We start from the raw sequence: 22,008 nt of genomic DNA on the forward strand, positions 1-22,008 counted from the left end.
CCGGACTGCAAGAGTGAGCAGGCCAGGCTGAGGGACACCCCTCCCCGAGTGCACAAATTTCATGCACCAGGCATCTAGTTAATAAATAATAGTATGAGAATAAACTCTTGTGTTTTGCATACTCACAACTATAAAATTTTGCCCCCACCCTGTATTTAAAGACAGAACACTTTCAGAAGATAGAGAAGGTTGGTCTAAAATAGAAGTAGGAGGCATGAACACTAGTGCCTAACTGAGCCACGATTAGGCAAACTGACTTTATAAACAACCATCCAACTGGCAAGATATCCTGCATCAAGGATATATTTCTCATTAAACTGAGTGAAAAACTGTTTTAAAATTACCCAAATCCATTACTTCTGCTCTTTTGTAAAGTTGTCATAGGCTGCTCTATCTAAATGAAGAGTACTTTCTAGTTGAGCTAACAAGTATTTCAGATTAGTTTATTGTTGTTAAAGTAAAAACTTCAGACTCTATGAACTTGTTTAAGACCGAGCTTGTCAGAAAACTTGATCTATAGTACTATGAGTCAGGAAACCTCCAAAAGATTCAGTAATTTGCCCATGGTGATTCCTCTAAGTAAATGAACCCAGATTTGTATGACTCCAAAGTATGTACTCTTCCCTTTACACCAAGGATATAGGAATTTCATTGACAAAGAATGATTGATTACATTCTTAGAAAGAAATAATTCTTCCTAAAGCTATTGATAAAAACAATTCTTAATTCCTCTAATTCAGATAAAACTTTGGTTTAATTAATGAGTATAGAGATTCAAATGAACATGCACACACAAAACTAAGGCTAGATGGACTGAAGCCCTTACACCACTGTCTTTTCTAGTGCACCAGGACATAAAAGAAAAATGGATTAACATCTGTAAAAACAGCATCAAATTGAAAAGGGAACCCACTGTATGGGAGAACATATTTGCCAATGATATATCTGATAAGGGGCTAATTTCCAAAATATATAAAGTTCTCATACAACTCACCAAAAGGAAGACAAACAATCCAATCAAAAAAAATGGGCAGAGGACCTAGACACTTCTCCAAAGAGGACATACAAATGGCCAAGAGACATATGAAAAAATGTTCAACGACACTAATCATCAGAGAGATGCAAATTAAAATGACAATGAGGTACCATCTCATACCTGTCAGAATGGCTGCATCAATAAATCAACAAACAACAGGTGCTGGCGAGTATGTGGAGAGAAAGGCACCCTAGTACGCTGCTGATGGGAATGCAGACTGGTGCAGCCATTACTGGAAAACAGTGTGGAGTTTCCTCAAAAAATAAAAAATGGAACTGCCATTTGACCCAGTGATCCCACTTCTAGGAATATATCCTAAGAAACCCGAAATACCAATCAGAAAGAATATATGCACCCCTATGTTCATAGAAGCATTATTTATAATAGCTAAGCTCTGCAAACAGCCCAAGTACCCATCAGTAGGTAAATGGATAAAAAAGCGGTGAAATTTACACAATGGAATACTATGCAGCTGAATAAAAGAAGGATCTCGCAACCTTTAAGACAGCATGGAGGGACCTGGAGAGTATTATGCTAAGTGAAATAAGCCAGTCAGAAAAAATCAGTATCACGTGATCTCACTCATATGTGGAATCTAATAACAAAGTAAACTGACAAACAAAAGAGATCCAGAGAATGGAAGCATGGAACAGATTGATGAATATCAGAAAGAAGGTGGGGAGGGGGGGGGGGGGGGGGAGAAGGGAGGAAGTCAACCGAAGATCTTATGTACGTATATGCATAACCCATGGACACAGACAATAGTAGGGTGAAGGCCTGGGGAGGGGATGAGAGTGGGGAGGAGGGGGTCAATGGAAAGAAAAAGGGGGACATCTGTAATACTTTCAACAATAAAGATACATTTTAAAAAGTAAAATAAAATCTGTAAAAACATCAAATGAGGATATTATAGATTCATTCTCCACTGTACTGAAAGAAAAACCAACCTTATTAATGGCACATGCCGTCTTCTCCCGGCTAGAGCCACTACTTGTCCTAATGATCTTGGAAAGATCTTCACGAGCAGCAAGTAAATGTGCCAATGTAATCGTTGTCTTGGGTGACAAAGCATAACGCTTAGGCTGATAAATTCTGGCTATGTCATCTGTTTTCACCTAAATGACAAAAGATAGGGGAAAAAGTGAACCAAAGAACATTTCAATGAAAGAGCAATAGCAATCATAAATATCTGATGGTTTATGTCTAATGAAAAATGTAAACCAACCGATGCTAAAAGAACACATGACTACCAGGATCAACTCATTAAAAACTCACACACACACACACAAAAAAAATACCTAAAAATACCAAAACCACATATAGGACCTTTAAAAACAACAACAAAAAAAAAAACCCGGTAAATCTTATAAAAACTTGAAAAAATTGGAGAGAAATACTAATTTTCTGGATGGGAATACTGAATATTATGTGTTTTCCCCAAAATTAATAATAGATTTACTGCAATCCTATTAGAATGGTTTTTGAAAGGATAAGAAGGAAAAAAAGGAATCTAAAGATAATCCAGAAACTAAATATTTAAGAATGATAAAAACAATTCTGGAAGAGTTCTACCAGATATTAATATGAAATATGAAATTATCATTGTCTTAACTGCTCACATTCATTGAGTACTTATTAAATGTGCCAGGATACTATTCACTTAATAGTCATTTTTTAATTCTCAAAATACCCTTTTAGAATGGTTGGATTTATTGCCCCCTTTTGTATCTTGAAAAAATGAGGCTTAGAAAACTTAAACAACTTCCCCAAAATACAGAGAGAATCCCAGTTTTGTCCACTTACTAATAAAGATCTACTTGACCCACAATACAGTATACTATCCTACCTCAGTCAAATTACATGGAACTTGGGGAGAAAAAAAAGAGATTGATGAAGCAAAATAGGCAACTGAGATTCAGAGTCCCATACATGTATGAATGCAATAAATAATAATTAAAGAACAGTGAGAAAAACAGATAAATAATTCTAAAATGGTGCTGGAATAAACTGTTGGCTATTCATAAAAGTAATAATAATAAGGTATACCATATTGAAATTCCAAATACATTAAATAAAGAGGTAATATGCAAATTGACTGTCATGCCCTTGCACAAGACGGCCGCCCCCATGTGGTCACAAGATGGCCAGCAGGGGAGGGCAGTTGTGGGCAATCAGGCCAGCAGGGGAGGGTAGTTGGGGGGGGGGGGACCAGGCCTGCAGGGGAGGGCAGTTAGGGGAGACCAGGCCGGCAGGGGAGGGCAGTTAGGGGCGACCAGGCCTGCAGGGGAGGGCAGTTTGGGGGGACCAGGCCTGCAGGGGAGGGCAGTTGGGGGTAACCAGGACTGAAGGGGAGAGCAGTTAGTGGCAACCAGGCTGGCATGGCAGGGCAGTTGGGGGCGACCAGGCCGGCACGGGAGGGCAGTTGTGGGCGATCGGGCCAGCCAGGGAGGGCAGTTGGGGCAATCAGTCCAGCAGAGGAGCAGTTTGGCGTCGATCAGGCTGGCAGGGGAGTCGTTAGGGGGTGATCATGCTGGCAGGCAGAAGCAGTTAGGGGCAATCAGGTAGGCAGGCAGGCAGGCAGGCGAGCGGTTGGGAACCAGCAGTCCCAGATTGTGAGAGGGATGTCCAACTGCGGGCCTAAACTGGCAATTGGACATCCCCCAAGGGGTCCCAGATGCTAAGAAGACAGATACAAAAATCCACATACTGTATGATCCCATTTACATGAAATGTCCAGAATGGACAAATCCAAAGAGACATCAAGCAGATCACAATAGTGGCTTCCAGGGAAGGGAGAGGTTATTGGGAATGACTGCTAATGGGTGCATGCTCCTTTTGGGAGTGATAGAAATGTTCTGGAATTAGAAAGTGGTAATGGTCACAGAATGCAGTGAACATATTAGAAACCACTGAATTGTACATTTTAAGATGGTGAATTATATTTCCAAAAATAAGAAATTAATTAAAAATTAATTTTGAAATAGAGTTTTTGAGATATGAGACAATGATCAGGACATGTTAGGTGAAAAAAACAAACTATAAAATTATACTCACAATCTTATCTCAATACTAGCAAAATAATAATAAAAAATAAATCAGGTTAGCCATACTAATAAAGGTATATAACATTTTTGAAGGGTAACTCTGGAGTACACATCAAAAGCATTAAAATCATGCATATTCTGAGTCGTTTGCCAGCAGCCAGGAGGTTGGCTGAGCCACTGGCCTCAGGTCTCCTCCCCTTTTCCCACTAAGGATGACCCAGAAGGAGACTGCCCTACCGCCCAGCAGCCAGCTTAATCTAGCATGAACACCCTAACCCCAGAGAGCCTACCACCCCATCTTCACTTGTCCTGAAGAGCCACTTGAATGCCAAAGCTGCCCCTGGCCAGAACAGCATTGGGACACTTAATGGGTCCTTCACAATTGATAACTTTGAGATTGGGCATCCTTTGGGTAAAGGCAAATTTGGAAATGTGTACTTGGCTCGTTTCATTGTGGCGCTCAAGGTCCTCCTCAGTCTCAGATGGAGAAGGAAGGTGTAGAGCACCAACTTCTCAGGAAGATCAAAACCCAGGCCCATCTTCAGCATCCCAACATCTTGCATCTCTACAACTATTTCTATGACTAGTAGCCCATTTGCAGGAAGAATCCTGCAAGCGGCCGCTGCGGCCGTGTGTGCTGCCACTGCTGCCGCCGCTGTTGCGACCACCGCGCCTGCACCCGCGCGCCACTGCCGCCAGTCCCGCTCCGCCCCGCCCCGCTGCGCTCCGCCCCGCCCGGGCTTTCCCTCTGGCAGCCACCTTGCTTTCTGCTTTTCCCCCCTCCCTCAGTGTATGCAAATTAACCGTCATCTTTGTTGGGTAATTTGCATACTCGCCCTGATTGGCTGGTGGGCGTGGCTTTGGCTGGTGGGCGTGGCTTGGGCATAGTGAAGGTGCGGTCAATTTGCATGTTACTATTTTATTATGTAGGATTATCAAAGGATCTACTTGATTCTGGAAAATGTCCGCCCCTAGACAACCCTCTTTGCCCACCCCACACTCCCCCCCGCCATGGGGAGCTCTACAAGGAGCTTCAAAAAAGCGACACTTTTGACCAGCAGTGCACAACCACGATTAATGGAAGAATTGACATGCTCTGCACTGCAGGAAGAAGGTGATTCACAGAGAGATAAAGCCAGGAAGAGCTGAAAATTGCTGACTTTGGCTGGTCTGTATTCACCCCCCTCTTTGAGGAGGAAGGCCATGTGTGCATATTGGACTACCTGCCCCAGAGTTGACTGAGGGGTGCATGCACAATGAGAAGGTGGATCTGTGGTACATTGGAGTACTCCGCTATGAGTTGCTGATGAGAGTACTTCACACAATGAAACTTATCAGCACATCATCAAATTCCCTGTTCTGTGTTCACAGGAATCCAGGACCTCATCTCCAAGCTGCTCAAACATAATCCCTTAGAACGTCTGCCTCTGGTCCAGGTCTCAGCCCATCCCTGGGTCCACGCTCATTTTAGAGAGGGTGCTGCCTCCCGTGGCCCTTCAGTCTGTTTCATGAATTGTCTGTCATTTACTCCATTGTGTCTGTATTTTACCAGGTGTACCGGTTAATAATGCAGATTTTGTAATCAAGGAAAACACAGTAATTTCAAGAGAAACATCAAAAGTGCTTTATTCAAAGTAATGTCCATCGCTAGCTACACATTTCCCCCATCTTTCTAAGTCCCATAGAACTTTTCTTGTTTTGAGGGAAACCATTCAGAGACCCAATTTTCCACTTCTTTGTACGTTTTGAAGTGCTGCTCATAACGTGTGTGTGCCATCGATCGGAACAAGTGGTAATCTGAAGGAGCAAGGTCTGGTGAATACAGTGGGTGGGTTAATACTTCCCAGGCAAAATCTTTTAACGTGTCTTTAACTAGTTTTGAAGTGTGTTATGGTGCATCATCGTGAAGCAAAATCACTTTGCCGTGTCTTATGGCCCATTCTGGTCATTTCACGATCAAAGCATAGTTCAAATTGATTATTTGTTGTTGGTAGTGATCAGTATTAATAGTTTCACCTGGTTTTAGAAGCTCATAACACACCACACCTTCCTGATCCCACCAAACGCAGAGCATTGTCTTCTTTCTGAAGCGATTTGGCCTTGCAGTCGATGTTGATGGTTGACGTGACTCAACCCATGATTTTGTGCGTTTGGGATTCTCAAAATAAATCCACTTTTCATCACCAGTCACAATTCAATGCAAAAAACCTTTCTTTCATGTTGAAGCAACATTTTACTGATGACTTTTCGGTTTTCCATTTGTCTTTCGTTCAGTTGATGTGGTACCCATTTTCCTTCCTTTAAAGTCTTTCCCATTGCTTGTAAACTATCGGAAATTGTTTGCTGAGCAATGTTTAATCTTTCTGCAAGTTGTTTTTGAGTTTGACATGCATCTTCATCCAATAATGCTTGTAATTGTTGGTCTTCCAACTTTTTCAGTTGACCTGGACGTTCTTTGTCTTTCACATCGAAATCATCACTTTTAAAGCGTTTAAACCAGCGTTCACAAGTATCTTGAGCTGGAACATGTTCAACATAAGCTTCCCGAAGTATACAATAACTTTCAGCAGCACTTTTCTTCAAAATAAAGTAATGAATTAAAACTTCCCACAAATGCTCTTTTTTTGGCACAAAATTCGACCTTTTTAAGTGTAAAAATATCTATTATGTTAACACCTTCAGCAAGTTTGACATATGAAGTTTTGAAGCTTGCTGTCAATACAACAAAACAGCATACATATCAAATCGCATATATCTCAACATATGTGTAACTCCATCTATTGAAAAAAAATCCTCATTATTAACTAGTACACCTGTTACGTCTATATATGTGTAGTTGGAAGGTGGGATCCCTGGCCTATTTCCTTATCTGTCTTCCACTTCCTTCTTATTTAATAAAGATTGAAGCTAAAAAACAAACAAACAAACACACAACACACACACACAAAAAACAAACAAACAAACAAAAACACACCCACATGCATATTCTCTGATCAAGAAATTCCATTTGTACTACAAAGACCCCAAATAGCAAAGTAATCTTGAGAAAGAATAAAGCTGGAGGCATCATACTCCCTAATTTCAAACTATATTACAAAGCTTTGATAATCAAAATAGTATGATACTGAGATGACACAGAGATCAATGGAACAGAATAAAGACCCCAGAAATAAACCCACACATGTATGGTCAACTAACTTATGACAAACAAGCCAAGAACATACAATGAGGAAAGGACAATCTCTTCAATAAATGGTGTTGTGAAAACCGAATAACATGCATCAGAATGAAACTGGACCGCAATCTTAAACCATAGTCAAAAAACAACTCAAAATGTATTAAAGACTTGAATATAAGACCTGAAACTTTAAAGCTTCCAGAAGAAAACATAGGTTGTAAGTTCCTTGACATCGGTCTTGGCACTGATTTTTTTGGATTTAATACCAAAAGCAAAGGGAATAAGAGCAAAAATAAACAGGTGGAACTACATCAAATTAAAAAGTTCTGCACAGCAAAGAAAGCCAACAACAAAATGAAAAGGAAACCTACTGAATGGAAGGAAATATTTGCAAATCTTACATCTGACAAGGGGTTAACATCCAAAATGTATAAATAACTCATATAATTCAACAGCAAAAAATAATCTGATTTTTAAAAATGAACAGAGTTCAAACAGACATTTTTCCAAATACATAAAGATGGCCAACGTGTACATGAAAAGATGCCCAACATCACTAACCACACAAATCAAAAGCACAATGAGATATCACCTCACACCTGTTAGAAAGGCTGTAATTAAAAAATCAAGAAATATAGTATACCTGAAACCTATATGATCCTATTAACCAATGTTTAATTCAAGAAATAGCAATGCTGCCGAAACCGGTTTGGCTCAGTGGGTAGAGCGTCGGCCTGCGGACTCAAGGGTCCCAGGTTCGATTCCCGTCAAGGGCATGTACCTTGCTTGCAGGCACATCCCCAGTAGGGGGTGTGCAAGAGGCAGCTGATCGATGTTTCCCTCTCATCGATGTTTCTAACTCTCTATCCCTCTCTCTTCCTCTCTGTAAAAAATCAATAAAATATATTTAAAAAAAAAAAAAAAGAAATAGCAATGCTGGCAAGGCTACGGAGAAAAGGGAACCCTGTGCACTGTTGAATGTTAATGTAAATTGGGACAGCCACTATAAAAAACAGGTTCCTCAAAAAATTAAAAAAAGAAGTACCACATGATCCAGCAATTCCACTTCTGGGTATTTATCTGAAGAAAACAAAATCACTGACTCAAAAAAGAGATATGTATCCCCATGTTCAGTGCAGCATGATTTAAAAGAACCAAGATATAAAGTGTCCATCGATGGATGAATGGATAAACAACATGTGATACATACACACACATATTATCCTATCTAATAATAGACAAATATGCAAATTGACCATACCTCCGACACACCCACAAGCCACGCCCACCGGGATCAGGCCTAAATGGGCAGTCGGACATCCCTCAAGGGGTTCTATATTGGAGAGGGTACAGGCTGGGCTGAGGGACAACCCCCCTCCGTGCACGAATTTCGTGCACCGGACCTCTAGTTTAGCTATAAAAAAAAAATCTTGCTATCTGCAACAATATGGATAGACCTTGAGTTCACTGTACTAAGTGATATAAGTCAGAGAAAGACAAATGCTATATGATCTCACTATTAGATGAAATATAAAGAAAATAAAACAACTCCATCCTGTGTCCAAAAAAAAAAAAAAAAAAGAATCAGCTCATAGATAGAACAGACTGTGGGGAGGTGAGGGGTGTGGAGATAAGGAGATGCAAAATGGCTAAAGAGTTAAAGGTATAAACTTTCAGTTAAAAAATAAATGTTATGGGGATGTAATGTACAACATGGCATCTACAGTTTATACTGTATTACATATTTGAAAGTTGCTGAGAGTAAATCTTAAAAGTTCTCATCACGAAAAAAATTCTGTAACTTATTGTGCTGATCATTTTGTAATATATACAAACTTTAAATAACTGTGTTCTACACCTAAAACTAATATATGTCAATTATATATCGATTTTTTAAAAACAGAAATTTTAGAAATGTATCATGGACATGCACAAAAATTTAGCTGCCGAGGATTTCATTAAAGAGTCAAACAAGAAAAAAATATTAAAGAAAACCTCAATGTCAATGAATAAAGTCTATCATTCTAGTGATAAAATTTTCTGTAATGTTTTAAAATGCTGTAGAACAATCTATGATGTCATTCAATAATATCAGACATACTGTATAAGGGTATAATCCTATATAATAAAAGCCCAGTGACCGAACAGCAGAACCAGAATGACCGTTCGACCAGTCGCTATGACGTGCACTGACCACCAGAGGGCAGACACTAAACGCAGGAGCTGCCCCCTGGTGGTCAGTGCACTCCCACAGTGGGAGTGGGGCTTGGCTGACCAGGATAAGCGGTGCTCCCACAGCGGACCAATCCCCGCAGGCCACGCCCTCCACCAGTGCACAAATCCCATGCACTGGGCCTCTAGTCTATCTATATAAAAGGCTAAGTGACCGACTATACGTCCAATGACTGTCCGACCGAACTACCAGCAGGTACATATGACGCGCACTGGCAATTTACATATAAAGCTCTCACTGGCGCCAATCGCATGTGTGTATTTTGATCTGTCATTGTCGATCATGAATTTGGTTGACACTTCTATTATAGAGAAAGGGCGAACAACGATATTAAAATATTTCTTCTAATTAATTTCCTTTTTAAAAAAAAATATATTTTATTGATTTTTTACAGAGAGGAAGAGAGAGGGATAGAGAGTCAGAAACATCGATGAGAGAGAAACATCGATCAGCTGCCTCCTGCACACCCCCTACTAGGGATGTGCCTGCAACCAAGGTACATGCCCTTGACCGGAATCAAACCTGGGACCTTACAGTCCACAGGCCGACGCTCTATCCACTGAGCCAAACCGGTTTCGGCTAATTTCCTTTTAATGTGCACGAATCCGTGCCCTGGCCCACTAGTGATAAGTAAATATTAAATTTACAGGAAATTTAATAAGAAAACTCAGGGTATAAATGCATATACCCATATAATCAATTGGAAAGGATCAAATGAAAGTCCTAAATTAACTTATAAATAGCCTAAGGAAAAAAAATTTAAAAATTTATTTCACACTAAGGAGAAAAGAACAAAAACACAACCTCCTTGTCCTAAAACATGATGAAAAAAGACGAAGATGAAAAGATAAACTATCAAGGTATTTCCTAAAGGCAAAATTTCTCAAAGTCCCCAAGTTTAAGGCTAGTAAGCATCAACATGCCCGTAAATCCATGCCACTCTGAATGTTCAAAGACAAGAACATGTCAAAACTCATTTGTTTGGGATTTCTCTGTAACCTTAAGGCCAACACTGTAAACATCCTCTAACTTACGATGTTAAGAAACTTTTAATGCACTACTTTTCACAATTTTCCTTATATTCCTAAATTCCTTTTCTCATTAAAAGTCTATTAGGTTAAACCAAAGATCCAACTTGTAAACAACCTCCATTAAGTTTCCAGAAGTCAGTAAAACCAATACCTCTCATACATCTAAACTTTACTTCATTTCTTGAGGTCAGCAATCATGTCATCTACTTCTTTGATAACTCACAACTCTTGAAGCAACTGGGCTTTTTGTGTACAACAGTCCCTTCAATGACATGGACACACACACATCTCTGTAGTTTATCCTGGCATGCATGCAGGAGAGAAATAGGCTTTAACCATCTGAGAAGCTGATTATGTATTACAAATACAGAAATCTTCTAAAAATGTTCTACACATAATCACATAGGGTACTGAAATGCTCATTCAGAACCAGGTGCATCATAGTGCTTGACACATGAGATGCTGAACAAATGTTTATTGAAAGAAAATACATAAATGACCGACTTCAAGTCTGACTCACAGCTATTCTATTATTATGCTAAAAATGTTCCCTGAATTAATAATAGTTTTCATTTCACCAGCAACCCTGTTCTAATCACGCTTCAATTTTCTACATCTGTCAGGTATTTGGAAGGAGGAAGTATTTCCTACATATAATACATGAGGGAGTAATTCTAAGTAAATGAGTCAGACTGACCACACTAGGTTATAAAAAGGCATACAACAACAAAGAGAAAAGAAAAGAGAGATACATATAAGAAGGGAACCAACATCTCAGAAAATGAAATATGGAGGCAAAAATAGAGATTATTTGTAGAACAGTCTATTCCTCTAGCCCCTGGTACCACACTGCCACTCTTCCTCCCCTGGCCAAAGAAAAAAAATATACAGAAAAAAATGAGGTTTCCCTTCTTGAAAAAATGAGCAGCTACTGAGAAAAGATCTCTACAAGTTGGCATTAGGAATTCGCAAAGCATGATAGCCAATTCCAAAGCCTCATGTCAACAATTCCAATCAATGACTGGAGTTCCCCATCAGTTTTTCAGTATCAAGCTCTTTAAAATGAACAACCAGCAACCATTGTGCATTTGAAGAAAGCCACAAGAGAAAAAAAAAAAATAAATAAAAAAATAAAAAATTACCCTGTAGGAAACAAAAATAATTTGAGGCAAAAAATATGGGGTTTTCTTTTTGACATTTTTCATCCTCATTCAAGAAGATAGCATTATCACCCGGCTGGTGTGGCTCAATGGTTGAGCATCAACCCATGAACCAAGATGTCATGGTTCAATTACCAGTAAGGGCTCATGCCCCGGTTGTGTGCTTGATCCCCAGTAGGGAAAGTGCAAGAGGCAGCTGGTCAACGTTTCTCTCTCATCAATGTTTCTCTCTCTCTCTCCCTCTTATTTCATCTCTCTCTAAAATTCAATAAAAACATATTTTAACCTTTTGCACTCGGATGTCGAGTGTGACTCGACACGGTTAGCATCGGTAGCAGCTCGAGAAAAAAGCAAGCGAGTGCAAAGGGTTAAAAAGATAGCATATCCATAAAACAAGAAAGAAAAATTCAAGAATCAAAAAGAAGTTCTGGAAATTAAAAAATGATTACAGCCCAGCCGGTGTGGCTCAGTGGTTGAGCAGTGACCTATGAACCAGGAGGTCACAGTTTTATTCCAGGTTAGGGCACATACCAGGTTGTGGGCTACATCCCCAGTAGGGGGCATGCAAGATTCTCTCTCATCACTGATGTTTCTCTCTCTCCCTCTCCCTCTCTCTCTAAAAATAATCAATAAAAACATTTATATCTTTGTAAATATATATATGTATTTAAATATATCTATACTTATAAAAGGGTAATATGATAATTAGAGTGGATGTCTCCTGGACATCCTTCCGGACAAAGCCACAGTGGCTGAGAGGGCTGAGGGCAGGCAGCCATGGCGGCAACTACGAGGCCCAGGGCTCAGGCAGCAGTGGGCTCAGGCAGCCATGAGCCCCAGTGGCTGCAAGGCCCAGGGCTCAGGCAGCCATGAGCCCCATCGGCAGGCAGCGACAGCAGCAGCGGGGTGATGGGGGTGGCGCCTTCCCCTGATCAGCCTGGTCGCCTATTGCAGAGGGAGGCCAGAGGCAGCAGCAGCCAGGGGGTGATGGGGAGCATGCCTAAGCCATCAGTAAGACATCCCCTGAGGGCTCCCAGACTGTGAGAAGGGGCAGGCTGGGCTGAAGTAGCCCCCCCAGTGCACAAATTTTCGTGCACCAGGCCTCTGATCTATAATAATAAAAGCGTAATATGCTAATTAGACCAGACGTCCTTCCAGGTGACCTTCCAGACAAAGCCACAGAGGTGGGGGTGGGGGCCGAGCCCCTTGCACAAATTTCGTGCATCGGGTCTCTAGTATATATATAAATATATATATGCATATAAGTATAAAAGAAAAAGAAAAAAGAAGCAACAGCACATGTTAGTAAAAAAATACAGTGCAAGAAAAAATAAAATCCAATTAGAAGGAAGGTGAGACATCTGGTAAATTGAATAATAGCCCCACAAAGGTGTCCACATCCTAATCACTGAAACCTGTGAATATGTTACCTTGCAGGTGCAGATGTGATTACTAGTAAGTTAAGGATCTTGAGATGGAAAGATTATCCTGGTTTATCTGGATGGGCCTTGAAGGATTCTTCTACGAGAGACAGGAGTGTCAGAGACAGGGGCAGGTGAAGTGACAATGAAAGCTGAGAGAAAAAGGTCAAATTTTCCTACACTATTGGTTTTAAAGATGGAGGATAAGATCAAGAGCCAAGGTATGAGGTGGCATCTGGAAGCTAGGAAATTCAAGGGAACAGATTCTCCTCTGAAGTGTCTGGAAAGAATGCAACCCTGCCAATTATCTTCACTTAGGATTGTGAACTTTAGAACCATAAGAGAATAAATGTATCTACCAGTATATATATAAAACCCTAATATGCAAATAGACCGAACGGTGGAACAACCGAACAACCGGTCGCTATGACGTGAGCTGACCACCAGGGGGCGCACACGGAACATGGCGGGCAGTGGCAGCAAGAGGCAGAGCACGGAACATGGCAGGCATCAGCCATGGAGCCATGGTGGAACGGTGGAGCAGATGAGCGGGGGCACCAGACCAAGGCAGGGCGCCAGTCGCTGTCATCAGGGCGAGCCTCTGGTGCTTACTGAAAATTCTTTGCTCCTGCATGCCATGGTCCTGCCAGGTGCTCACACCTGCTGCCAGCGCCAGAGCCGCCGCTTGCACCTGCTGCTAGTGCCCGGCACCGGTCCTGATCGCTTGGCGCCGTCAGCAGTTGCGAGCAGCGGCTGCTAGCCCTGATTGCCCCTGAGAGATTCTCCACCTCACCCTGCTCCTGAGGGGCGACTGGGGTACCAACCGCCACTCGCGCCTGCTGACGGCGTCGGCCCCACTCACAACCCCTGCTGGCACCGGCCCCAATAGGTCCGCACCATCAGCAGGTGCGAGTGGGGCCAGCGCTGTCAGCTCATGGGAGGCCTCCAGTCCAGGCTACAAACTGCGGCTGGCAGGCAGGGGACCAGGGGCCATGGCAGGAGAGGCTGGGTGGGGGTGCGGAGGATGGGCCAAGAATTGCCCCTGTGCCCACTGCAGCCTTGCAGCACACAGTTCCTTTCAAGGTGCACAAATTCATGCACTGGACCCCTATCCTATATAATAAAAGGCTGATTTGCATATCGACCAGTCACTATGACGCGCACTGACCACCAGGGGACAGACCCACAGAGGGAATGCTGCTCAGCCAGAAGCCAGGCTCACGGCTGGAAAGTGCAGCAGCGGTGGCGGAGCCTCTCCTGCCTCCACGGCAGCGCTAAGGATGTCCAACTGATGGCTTAGGCCTGCTCCCTATGGGCCTAAGCTGTCAGTTGGACATCCCCCAAGGGCTCCCGGACTGTGAGAGGGCACAGGCTGAGCTGAGGGACCACCGCCCATCCCCCGAGTGCACAATTTCGTGCACCAGGCCTCTAGCCCTATCTAATAAAAGAGTAATATGCAAATTGACCATACCTCAACTACACCCACAAGCCACGCCCACCAGCCAATCAGGAGCGAATATACAAATAAACCCAACCAAGATGGCTGCGGCCACTGAGCAAGCAGGAGGGAAGCCTGGGTTTCCACAGCGATGGAGGAAGCCAAGCATTCCGCACACCCTGGCCAGCCCAGGCCTCCAGTCCAAGCTACAAAGTTTCAATTATAGAAGATAAATAAATCCCAACAAAAATGGCAGCAGCCACAGAGCAAGAGAGAGCAGGAGGCTAGGGTTGCCCCCAGCAATAGAGAAAGCCAAGCTTCTGAAGCCCTGGCCTGCCTTGGCCTCTGCTTAAGGCTACAAAGTTTCAATTATAGTAGATAAATAAATCCCAACAGAAATGGCTGCCACCACAGAGCAAGCAGAAGGCTTGGCTCCACTCCAGGCTACAAAGTTTCAATTGTAGAAGATAAATAAATCCCAGATACCAGGGCGTCCGCTTGGGTCGCCAGGGGGCGTGGCAGGCCTGCAAACCACCACAGGCCACCCCACACCCCAAGGGAACCCCCACCTTGATCCGGGACACCCTTCAGGGAAAACCAGATGGCCCCCACCCATGCATCAGGCCTCTATCCCAGTGGTTGGCAAACTGCGGCTCGCGAGCCACAAACTCAAGGGGCCAAAGAGCCGCATGTGGCTCGCGAGCCACAGTTTGCTGACCACTGCTCATCCTATCTAATAAAAGAGTAATATGCAGATTGACCATCACTCCAACACACAAGATGGCTGCCCCCATGTGGTCAAAGATCCTGCCCCCATGTGGACACAAAATGGCCACCACAAGATGGCCAGCAGGGGAGGACAGTTGGGAGAGACTAGGCCTGCAAGGGATGGCAGTTGGGGGTGATCAAACCTGCAGGGGAGGGCAGTTAGGGGTGACCAGGCTGGCAGAGGAGGGAAGTTGGGGGTGACTGGGCCTGCAGGGAAGGACAGCTGGGGGGGACCCAGGCCTGCAGGGGAGAGCAGTTGGGAGGGACCAGACCTGCAGGGGAGGGCAGTTAGGGGTGACCAGGCCTGCAGGGGAGGGCAATTAGAGGCAATCAGGCTGGCAGGGGAGCAGTTGGGCATCAATCAGGCTGGCAGGGGAGTGGTTAGGGGATGATCAGGCTGTCAGGCAGAAGTGGTTAGGGGCAATCAGGAAGGCAGGCAGGCGAGCAGTTGGGAGCCAGCAGTCCTGGATTGTGAGAGGGATGTCCGACTACCCGTTTAGATGTTCCAAATGCTCGCCTGCCTGCCAACCTGGATCAGGCCTAAATGGGCAGTCGGACATCCCTCGAGGGGTCCCAGATTGGAGAGGGTTGAGGCTGGGCTGAGGCGACATCCACCCCCGGGCACGAATTTCGTGCACCAGGCCTCTAGTATTATATAAGCAACTAAGTTTGTGGTAATATGTTTCTACCGCCATAGGAAACCAATGCAAGACACCACATGGAGAGACCACATAAGAGCCAAGAAGACAACCAAAGCACCCCAGCAGACAGCAGAACCCAGACACATGAGACAAGCATCTTGCATGTTCCAGCCCAGCCCAGGCATCAGCTGAAGCTGCATAAATGACCCCAGCTAACACAACATGGGCAGAAGAAATGCCCAGTTAATACGAAGAGTAACATGCACAGATTTACTTTACAACCTGAAACAACTTTAAAACTGGACAACCCACATGAACCAGTGAGTTTTCAGACACTGGGCAACAAGGAGCACAAGACAGTGCTCCCTGAAACAGGGGAAGCAAATGATTCCCGACTTACTGTTTGGAGAGTTTCCAGAGTATGTTGCAAAATAGGGCAGGGAATCCTAAACAAAGCCTGGGTACAGGTTAAAGGCATAAAATGGCAGTGATGAGAGACAGCTCTCTAGAAATCTACCTGTGGAGATTCTACTTGTGGATGCCTCCATTCTCCAACTCCCTCTTTAACTGGACCATACTCCACAGCCTTAAGACACTTTTAAGAAAAATGTTCAGGCATCCATACTACCTGTATCTATTCTTAAATCCTGCTTTCTTGATCAGTGGCTCACTATACCTATCGGTTTCATTTGATGCCTTCCTTAATGCAATCCTTGCATAAATCAAAAGCTATGAGTTTAAAATGAATGTGAAACATTTGGATAGAAATTAAGATAACTGCAAACAGGGATTTACACAAGGTTAAGATCTTTATATAAGACCAGTAGTTGGCTTGGGTATGTGTTTCAGATATAGTGAAAAAGTGCAAATGTGGTGCAGTTACATATTAAGAGACAAGGGAGTCTGAAGAGCTATCACAGAGTACCACCTACAGGACACAAATGGGAAAACAGCCTTACCTTTGCTCTATCAGACCATCCAAAGGACTGCACTGTTACATCCAATCGCTTCATCAACATCCGCCGACGGCACTCATATTCACAGGAAAGAGCATCATTGATTCTTTCCAGTTGTTCCTAAAGAATTTGGAAACAAATATCATAAATTTTAGATTCTTTCATTTTGCAAAGAAAAGAAGTTTTAAAATTATGGTCAATACTTCCTACTGATTCAAAAGATACTGTACTTGAGGACCATTTTCTGATCCCATGAGACTTTTCATTAAATTATACAAATAATAAAGAGTATTTGATAGAACATTTGTGATATTCAGAATATAATAAACATATGTTAAATTTTACAATTGGTGAATTTATCTCATCTTCAATCAAATGTGTTAAGTAAAACATCTACTTGCTAAGTAATGAGGACCAAAAAGGAAAGAAAATACAAATAACATCCTATCTTGCAGGTTTTGAACTACTATCCTTTTCAAATCATAATTATACTAACATCCTGGGCACTATAAAAACTCTTGGCTAGATATTTTTAAAATTAATAATCAGATTGAAGATTGAAGAAGTGTTTGGACTTATCTATATACATAAAACCCTAATAAGCAAATAGACCAAATGGTGGAACAACTGAACAACCAGTCGCTATGACATGTGCTGACCACCAGGGCGTGTGCACGGAACATGGCAGGCACTGGCTGCAGCGGGATGGTGGAGCAGGTGAGCAGGGGGCACCAGACCAAGGCGGGGCGCCAGTCACTGTCATCGGGGTGAGCCTCCGATGGTTACTGAAAATTCTTTGCTCCTGCACGCCGCAGTCCCACCAGGCACTCACACCTGCTGCCGGCGCCGGCCTCGCTTGCATCCGCTGCCGGCGCTAGAACCGCCTCTCACACCTACTACCGGCTCTCGGCGCCATCAGCGGATGCGAGGAGAGGCTGTCAGCCCTGATCGCCCCTCAGAGCTTCTCCACCTCCCCCTGCTCCTGAGGGGCAATCGGGGCAGCAGCCGCCAATCGCACCCACTGATAGCGTTGGCCCCGCTCACACCTGCTGCTAGTACTGGCCCCAATCGCTCCGCTCCATCAGCAGGTGCGAGTGGGGCCGGAGGGAGCATGGATGCCGGCAGACAGAACCGGGGGCTGCGGCGGAAGGAGCCGGGCAGGGGTATGGAGGATGGGCCAAGATGCACCCCTGTGCCCACCACAGCCTCGCAACCTACAGTTCCTTTCAAGGTGCACGAATTCATGCACTGGGCCTCTAGTTATTCTAAATATCAATTCATTTTAATTTCCCAAAATAACATATGCACGCTACACACTGTAAACTCTAAATGCTTATTTATAAAGTTAAGTCATATTCACTAGGTGAATTACACACAACTAATAAAAGGCAGGTGATGGGGACTTACTGTCTGTTCCAGATTTAAATCCATTTTCAACAGTGGTTTTCCCACATGATTTTTCTGGACTTTTGAGAGAATATCTTTCACCTAAAAGTAAATGTAATAGATTGTGAAAATGTATATTCTCTAATTTAAAACAATCTTATTCTTTAATGCTACAGAATAAATATAATGTTAAAGTGAAATAACCTTAGCTCTAACCAGTTTGGCTCAGTGGATAGAGCATTAGCCTGCAGGCCAAGGGTCCTGGGTTCGATTCCAGTTAAGGGCATGTACCTTGGTTGCAGGCTCCTCCCCAGTCTGGGCTCTGGTCGAGGCTCTTGCAGGAGGCAACCAATCGATGTGTTTCTCTCACATCAATATTTCTCTTTGACTTTCCCTCTCTCTTCAACTCTCCCTAAAAATCATGAAAAATATCCTCGGGTAAGGATTAACAAAAACAAAAAACAAACAAAATATAACATACTTTTACATACTAGGAAAGAATATCACTACAAAGCAGAATATCTTTTTCTCTTTCTTAATATATTTTTATTGATTTCAGAGAGGAAAGGAGGAGAGACAGAAACATCAATGAGAATCATTGATTAGCTGCTTCCTGCACACCACCTACTGGGGATTGAGCCAACCCAAGCAGGTGCCCTTGACCAGAATCAAACCTGGGCCTCTTCAGTCAGCAGGCGGATGCTCTATCCACTGAGCCAAACCAGGTAAGGCCAGAATATCTTTTACAAAGAGCATTAGTGCTGGAGGCTAATTCCAGCATGTCATAATAAGTGCAAGAAGTCCTCTAAAGGTTGATGGGCTTCTATATTCAGCAGGGCTGAATCATATTACCTGCTCCTGAGACAGCCGAAGGCAGTTCCCCCAACCTGACAATGCCTACTGTATGCCAAACCTTATTTTTTATATGTATATCTGCTTTGCTTTAGGACAATTTGTGTTTATAAAAAGCTAGGGGTCCAGAGATTCGAAGAACTTGGTTACTGAAGCTAGGTCTTCTCTGGCTCCCCAAAATGCCTTCCAAATTTATATTTCATGTCTAGTCTCTTTATTAATTTACTTGCAGCCCCTTTTCCAGATTCCTGAACCCTTCTACATGCTGAGAAACAACCCGGCAATTAGCTATATTAATTCAAGCTATAACACACCTTCTTTTCCAGAATAAGAAATAATGTACATAGACAACTACAGTAGTTACAGGTTTTGCAATAAGAATTACATGTTTTATGTAAAACAATTTTGGAGTTTCTTCTTAAGATGGCACTCTCTTACATTCTGGTAAATGCTCTAAAAGGATACCTTTGACGAGCACATTGATTTTTCTCAGTTAAGTACCATGTATACATTCCAATTATAAGTATTCTGGTTTCATTGTTCAGCAGGACACCATAGGAGACCAAGCCCACTCACTTATAGTCACCACATACAAATTTCATTATTTTTGCAAACACATAAAAGAAAAAATATGGAAATATTTCCTTTTGATAGGTACTGAATGGAAAAGGAAGTCCTTTTACCAGTAAGTAAATATTTAGCCACAATGACCACAGTAACAACTACCTTATAATTAACCTGTCAGCATTTGAACACAGGCACTATAGCCTGCCTTAAGGAGGGAAAAGAGGTTTGGGGAAATTATTAATACTAACTGGAACCCATAAAAGGAAAGGAAAAAGCTTTTAGAAAGAGCCCAGAAATCTGTTTCATTTTGAAACAGTCCCAAACATTTTAGTCAATACCAGATCATTCCTAATCCAGAGGAAATGAGGGGAAAAGAAACATTGAAGAGTAACTTGTTAATTCTAGACAAATGTTATTGAGCTGGGATTTCCTTATTCTTTTAGCTGTGCCCAGCTGGTATGGCTCAGTGGTTGAATGTTGACCCAGGAACCAAGAGGTCACTAGTTAGATTCCCACATGGCTTGCAAGTTCTATCTCTGTCCCCCAAAAAAGTTTCTAATATTGCTTTCATCTTATTAATACTAAAATTCTCTCACATTCATTAAGGCAAATATTTTTTATTTTTTAGTTCATAAAAAAATCAATGCAAAAAATAACTTTATTCAAAGTCTTAGTTTAAAGCAGTGTGTCTAAACATGGAGTGTTAGTACCTATTCTTAAGGGTGAGAATTTTCTTTTCCTTTAAAATGAACCCTATACTATTCCCTTACAGGGCTCCTACAAAACCTAGAAAGTAGGTCAGAATTTAGTCTGTGAGGGTAGAATTCTCTCTAACATATGGCTCGACTAAGAAAAAGGGTAGTTTAATAATTGAAAATAATTCAAAAAGCTTGAAATAGGTAGTTTGTGGTTATTTTCACTCCACTCATTCATTAACTCTACAACAAACATTTACTAAATACTTATCCACCAGAAATTGTGCTGCCAAAGAGAACTACATTGCAATTCTATTAACAATATCCACTAAAAAAATTTAATTTGCCTTTGACCTTATAGGATAATTCTACTTGTTTCACTATGTTGTATTTCAACCTTATTTAGGAAAGGAAGACTTAAATTTGCAAAGTGATTTCTATCATGCAACTCTCAAAAGCCTGAGGCAGATTAGGTCACATAGATATTAACACCAAATCCAAAGTTTAGTTTTCAAGAAGACAAAATCTCTTGAAATGGAATGTATATCTTATACTTAAAGGAAATATTTTCATTTTTAATACATTTATATGTTAGCATTTAGTTGAATTTTGGGAAAAGAAAAATAAAACAAATACAATACCTTTGACTCCACTTGGTTTAACATAAGTGGAATGTCAGAAGTTGCTGAGTTGGGAACACCAAGGGTATCACAGATAGCTTGAACTTCCTGATAAATTTCACTGTTTTTATCTAATTGAGAATTTTTACGTTTCTTGTTCTGTAATATCTGTAAAGCTTGAAGTTCTGTACTTAAAAATACTATAAGAAAAAGGAAAAACAAATAATGTTAAAATGTACACAAACTCCTTAAAAATCCCATTTCTGGGTATATATCCAAAGGAACTGAAATCAGGATTTCAAAGAGATATGCATTACCATGTTCACTGCCATATTGTTCACAATAACCAAGATATAGAAACAACTTGTGTTCTTTGACAGATGAATGGGTAAAGAAAATGTGGTATAGCCGAAACCGGTTTGGCTCAGTGGATAGAGCGTCGGCCTGCGGTCTCAAGGGTCCCGGGTTCGATTCCGGTCAGGGGCATGTACCTTGGTTGCGGGCACGTCCCCGGTGGGGGGTGTGCAAGAGGCAGCTGATCGATGTTTCTCTCTCATCGATGTTTCTAACTCTCTGTCCCTCTCTCTTCCTCTCTGTAAAAAATCAATAAAAATATATAAAAAAAAAAAAAAAAAAAGAAAATGTGGTATATACATACAAAGGAATATTATTCGGCCATTAAAAAGAAGGAAATCCAGCCATTTGTAACCACATGGATGAACCTGGAGGCCATTGTGCAAAGTGAAAAAAGTCAGACACAGGAGCACAAATACTACATGTCACTGTGATGAGAAACCTAAAACAGTCAAACTCATAATACAGAAAGTAGAATAATGGTTGCCAGGGGCAGGGTGAAACACAGAGTTATTAGTCAAATATAAATTTTTTAAGAACTAGTGATCTCTTTTAATGAACTTTTAAAATCAGAGGGACCTTGGCATAAGTCCCTATGAGCCAAGTTGGATACATAGTGATCAGATTA

At 42.1% G+C, this 22,008-nt stretch overlaps 2 protein-coding genes across 6 annotated transcripts in view; one reads left to right on the top strand and one right to left on the bottom strand.

The window, feature by feature from the left end:
• RASGRP1 (RAS guanyl releasing protein 1) overlaps positions 1-22,008 on the top strand; it is a 137,905-nt gene that overhangs the window by 89,673 nt on the left and 26,224 nt on the right. For 2 of the 5 annotated variants that reach the window (XR_008556144.1, XR_008556145.1), the window contains exon 17: positions 18,852-19,017. Coding sequence is in view for 3 of the 5 variants with exons in the window: in XM_054716367.1 (XP_054572342.1) it covers positions 6,520-6,681 (162 nt within the window). In the remaining 2 variants the exon portion in view is untranslated. Of the gene's footprint in view, positions 1-5,451; positions 5,505-6,519; positions 6,701-16,006; positions 16,915-18,851; positions 19,018-22,008 lie in introns of those variants that run through there. The other 3 variants (XM_054716368.1, XM_054716367.1, XM_054716369.1) reach the window with 3 other exon arrangements.
• FAM98B (family with sequence similarity 98 member B) overlaps positions 1-22,008 on the bottom strand; it is a 45,238-nt gene that overhangs the window by 4,900 nt on the left and 18,330 nt on the right. The window contains exons 4-7 of the mRNA XM_008142979.3: positions 21,048-21,226; positions 18,314-18,394; positions 16,910-17,026; positions 1,984-2,151 (exon numbers count right to left, since the gene is read on the bottom strand). Of these exons, the coding sequence (XP_008141201.2) occupies positions 1,984-2,151; positions 16,910-17,026; positions 18,314-18,394; positions 21,048-21,226 (545 nt within the window). The remainder of the gene's footprint in view (positions 1-1,983; positions 2,152-16,909; positions 17,027-18,313; positions 18,395-21,047; positions 21,227-22,008) is intronic.

This window comes from Eptesicus fuscus, chromosome 5, assembly GCF_027574615.1.
Source record: "Eptesicus fuscus isolate TK198812 chromosome 5, DD_ASM_mEF_20220401, whole genome shotgun sequence".
Lineage (NCBI taxonomy): Eukaryota > Metazoa > Chordata > Mammalia > Chiroptera > Vespertilionidae > Eptesicus > Eptesicus fuscus.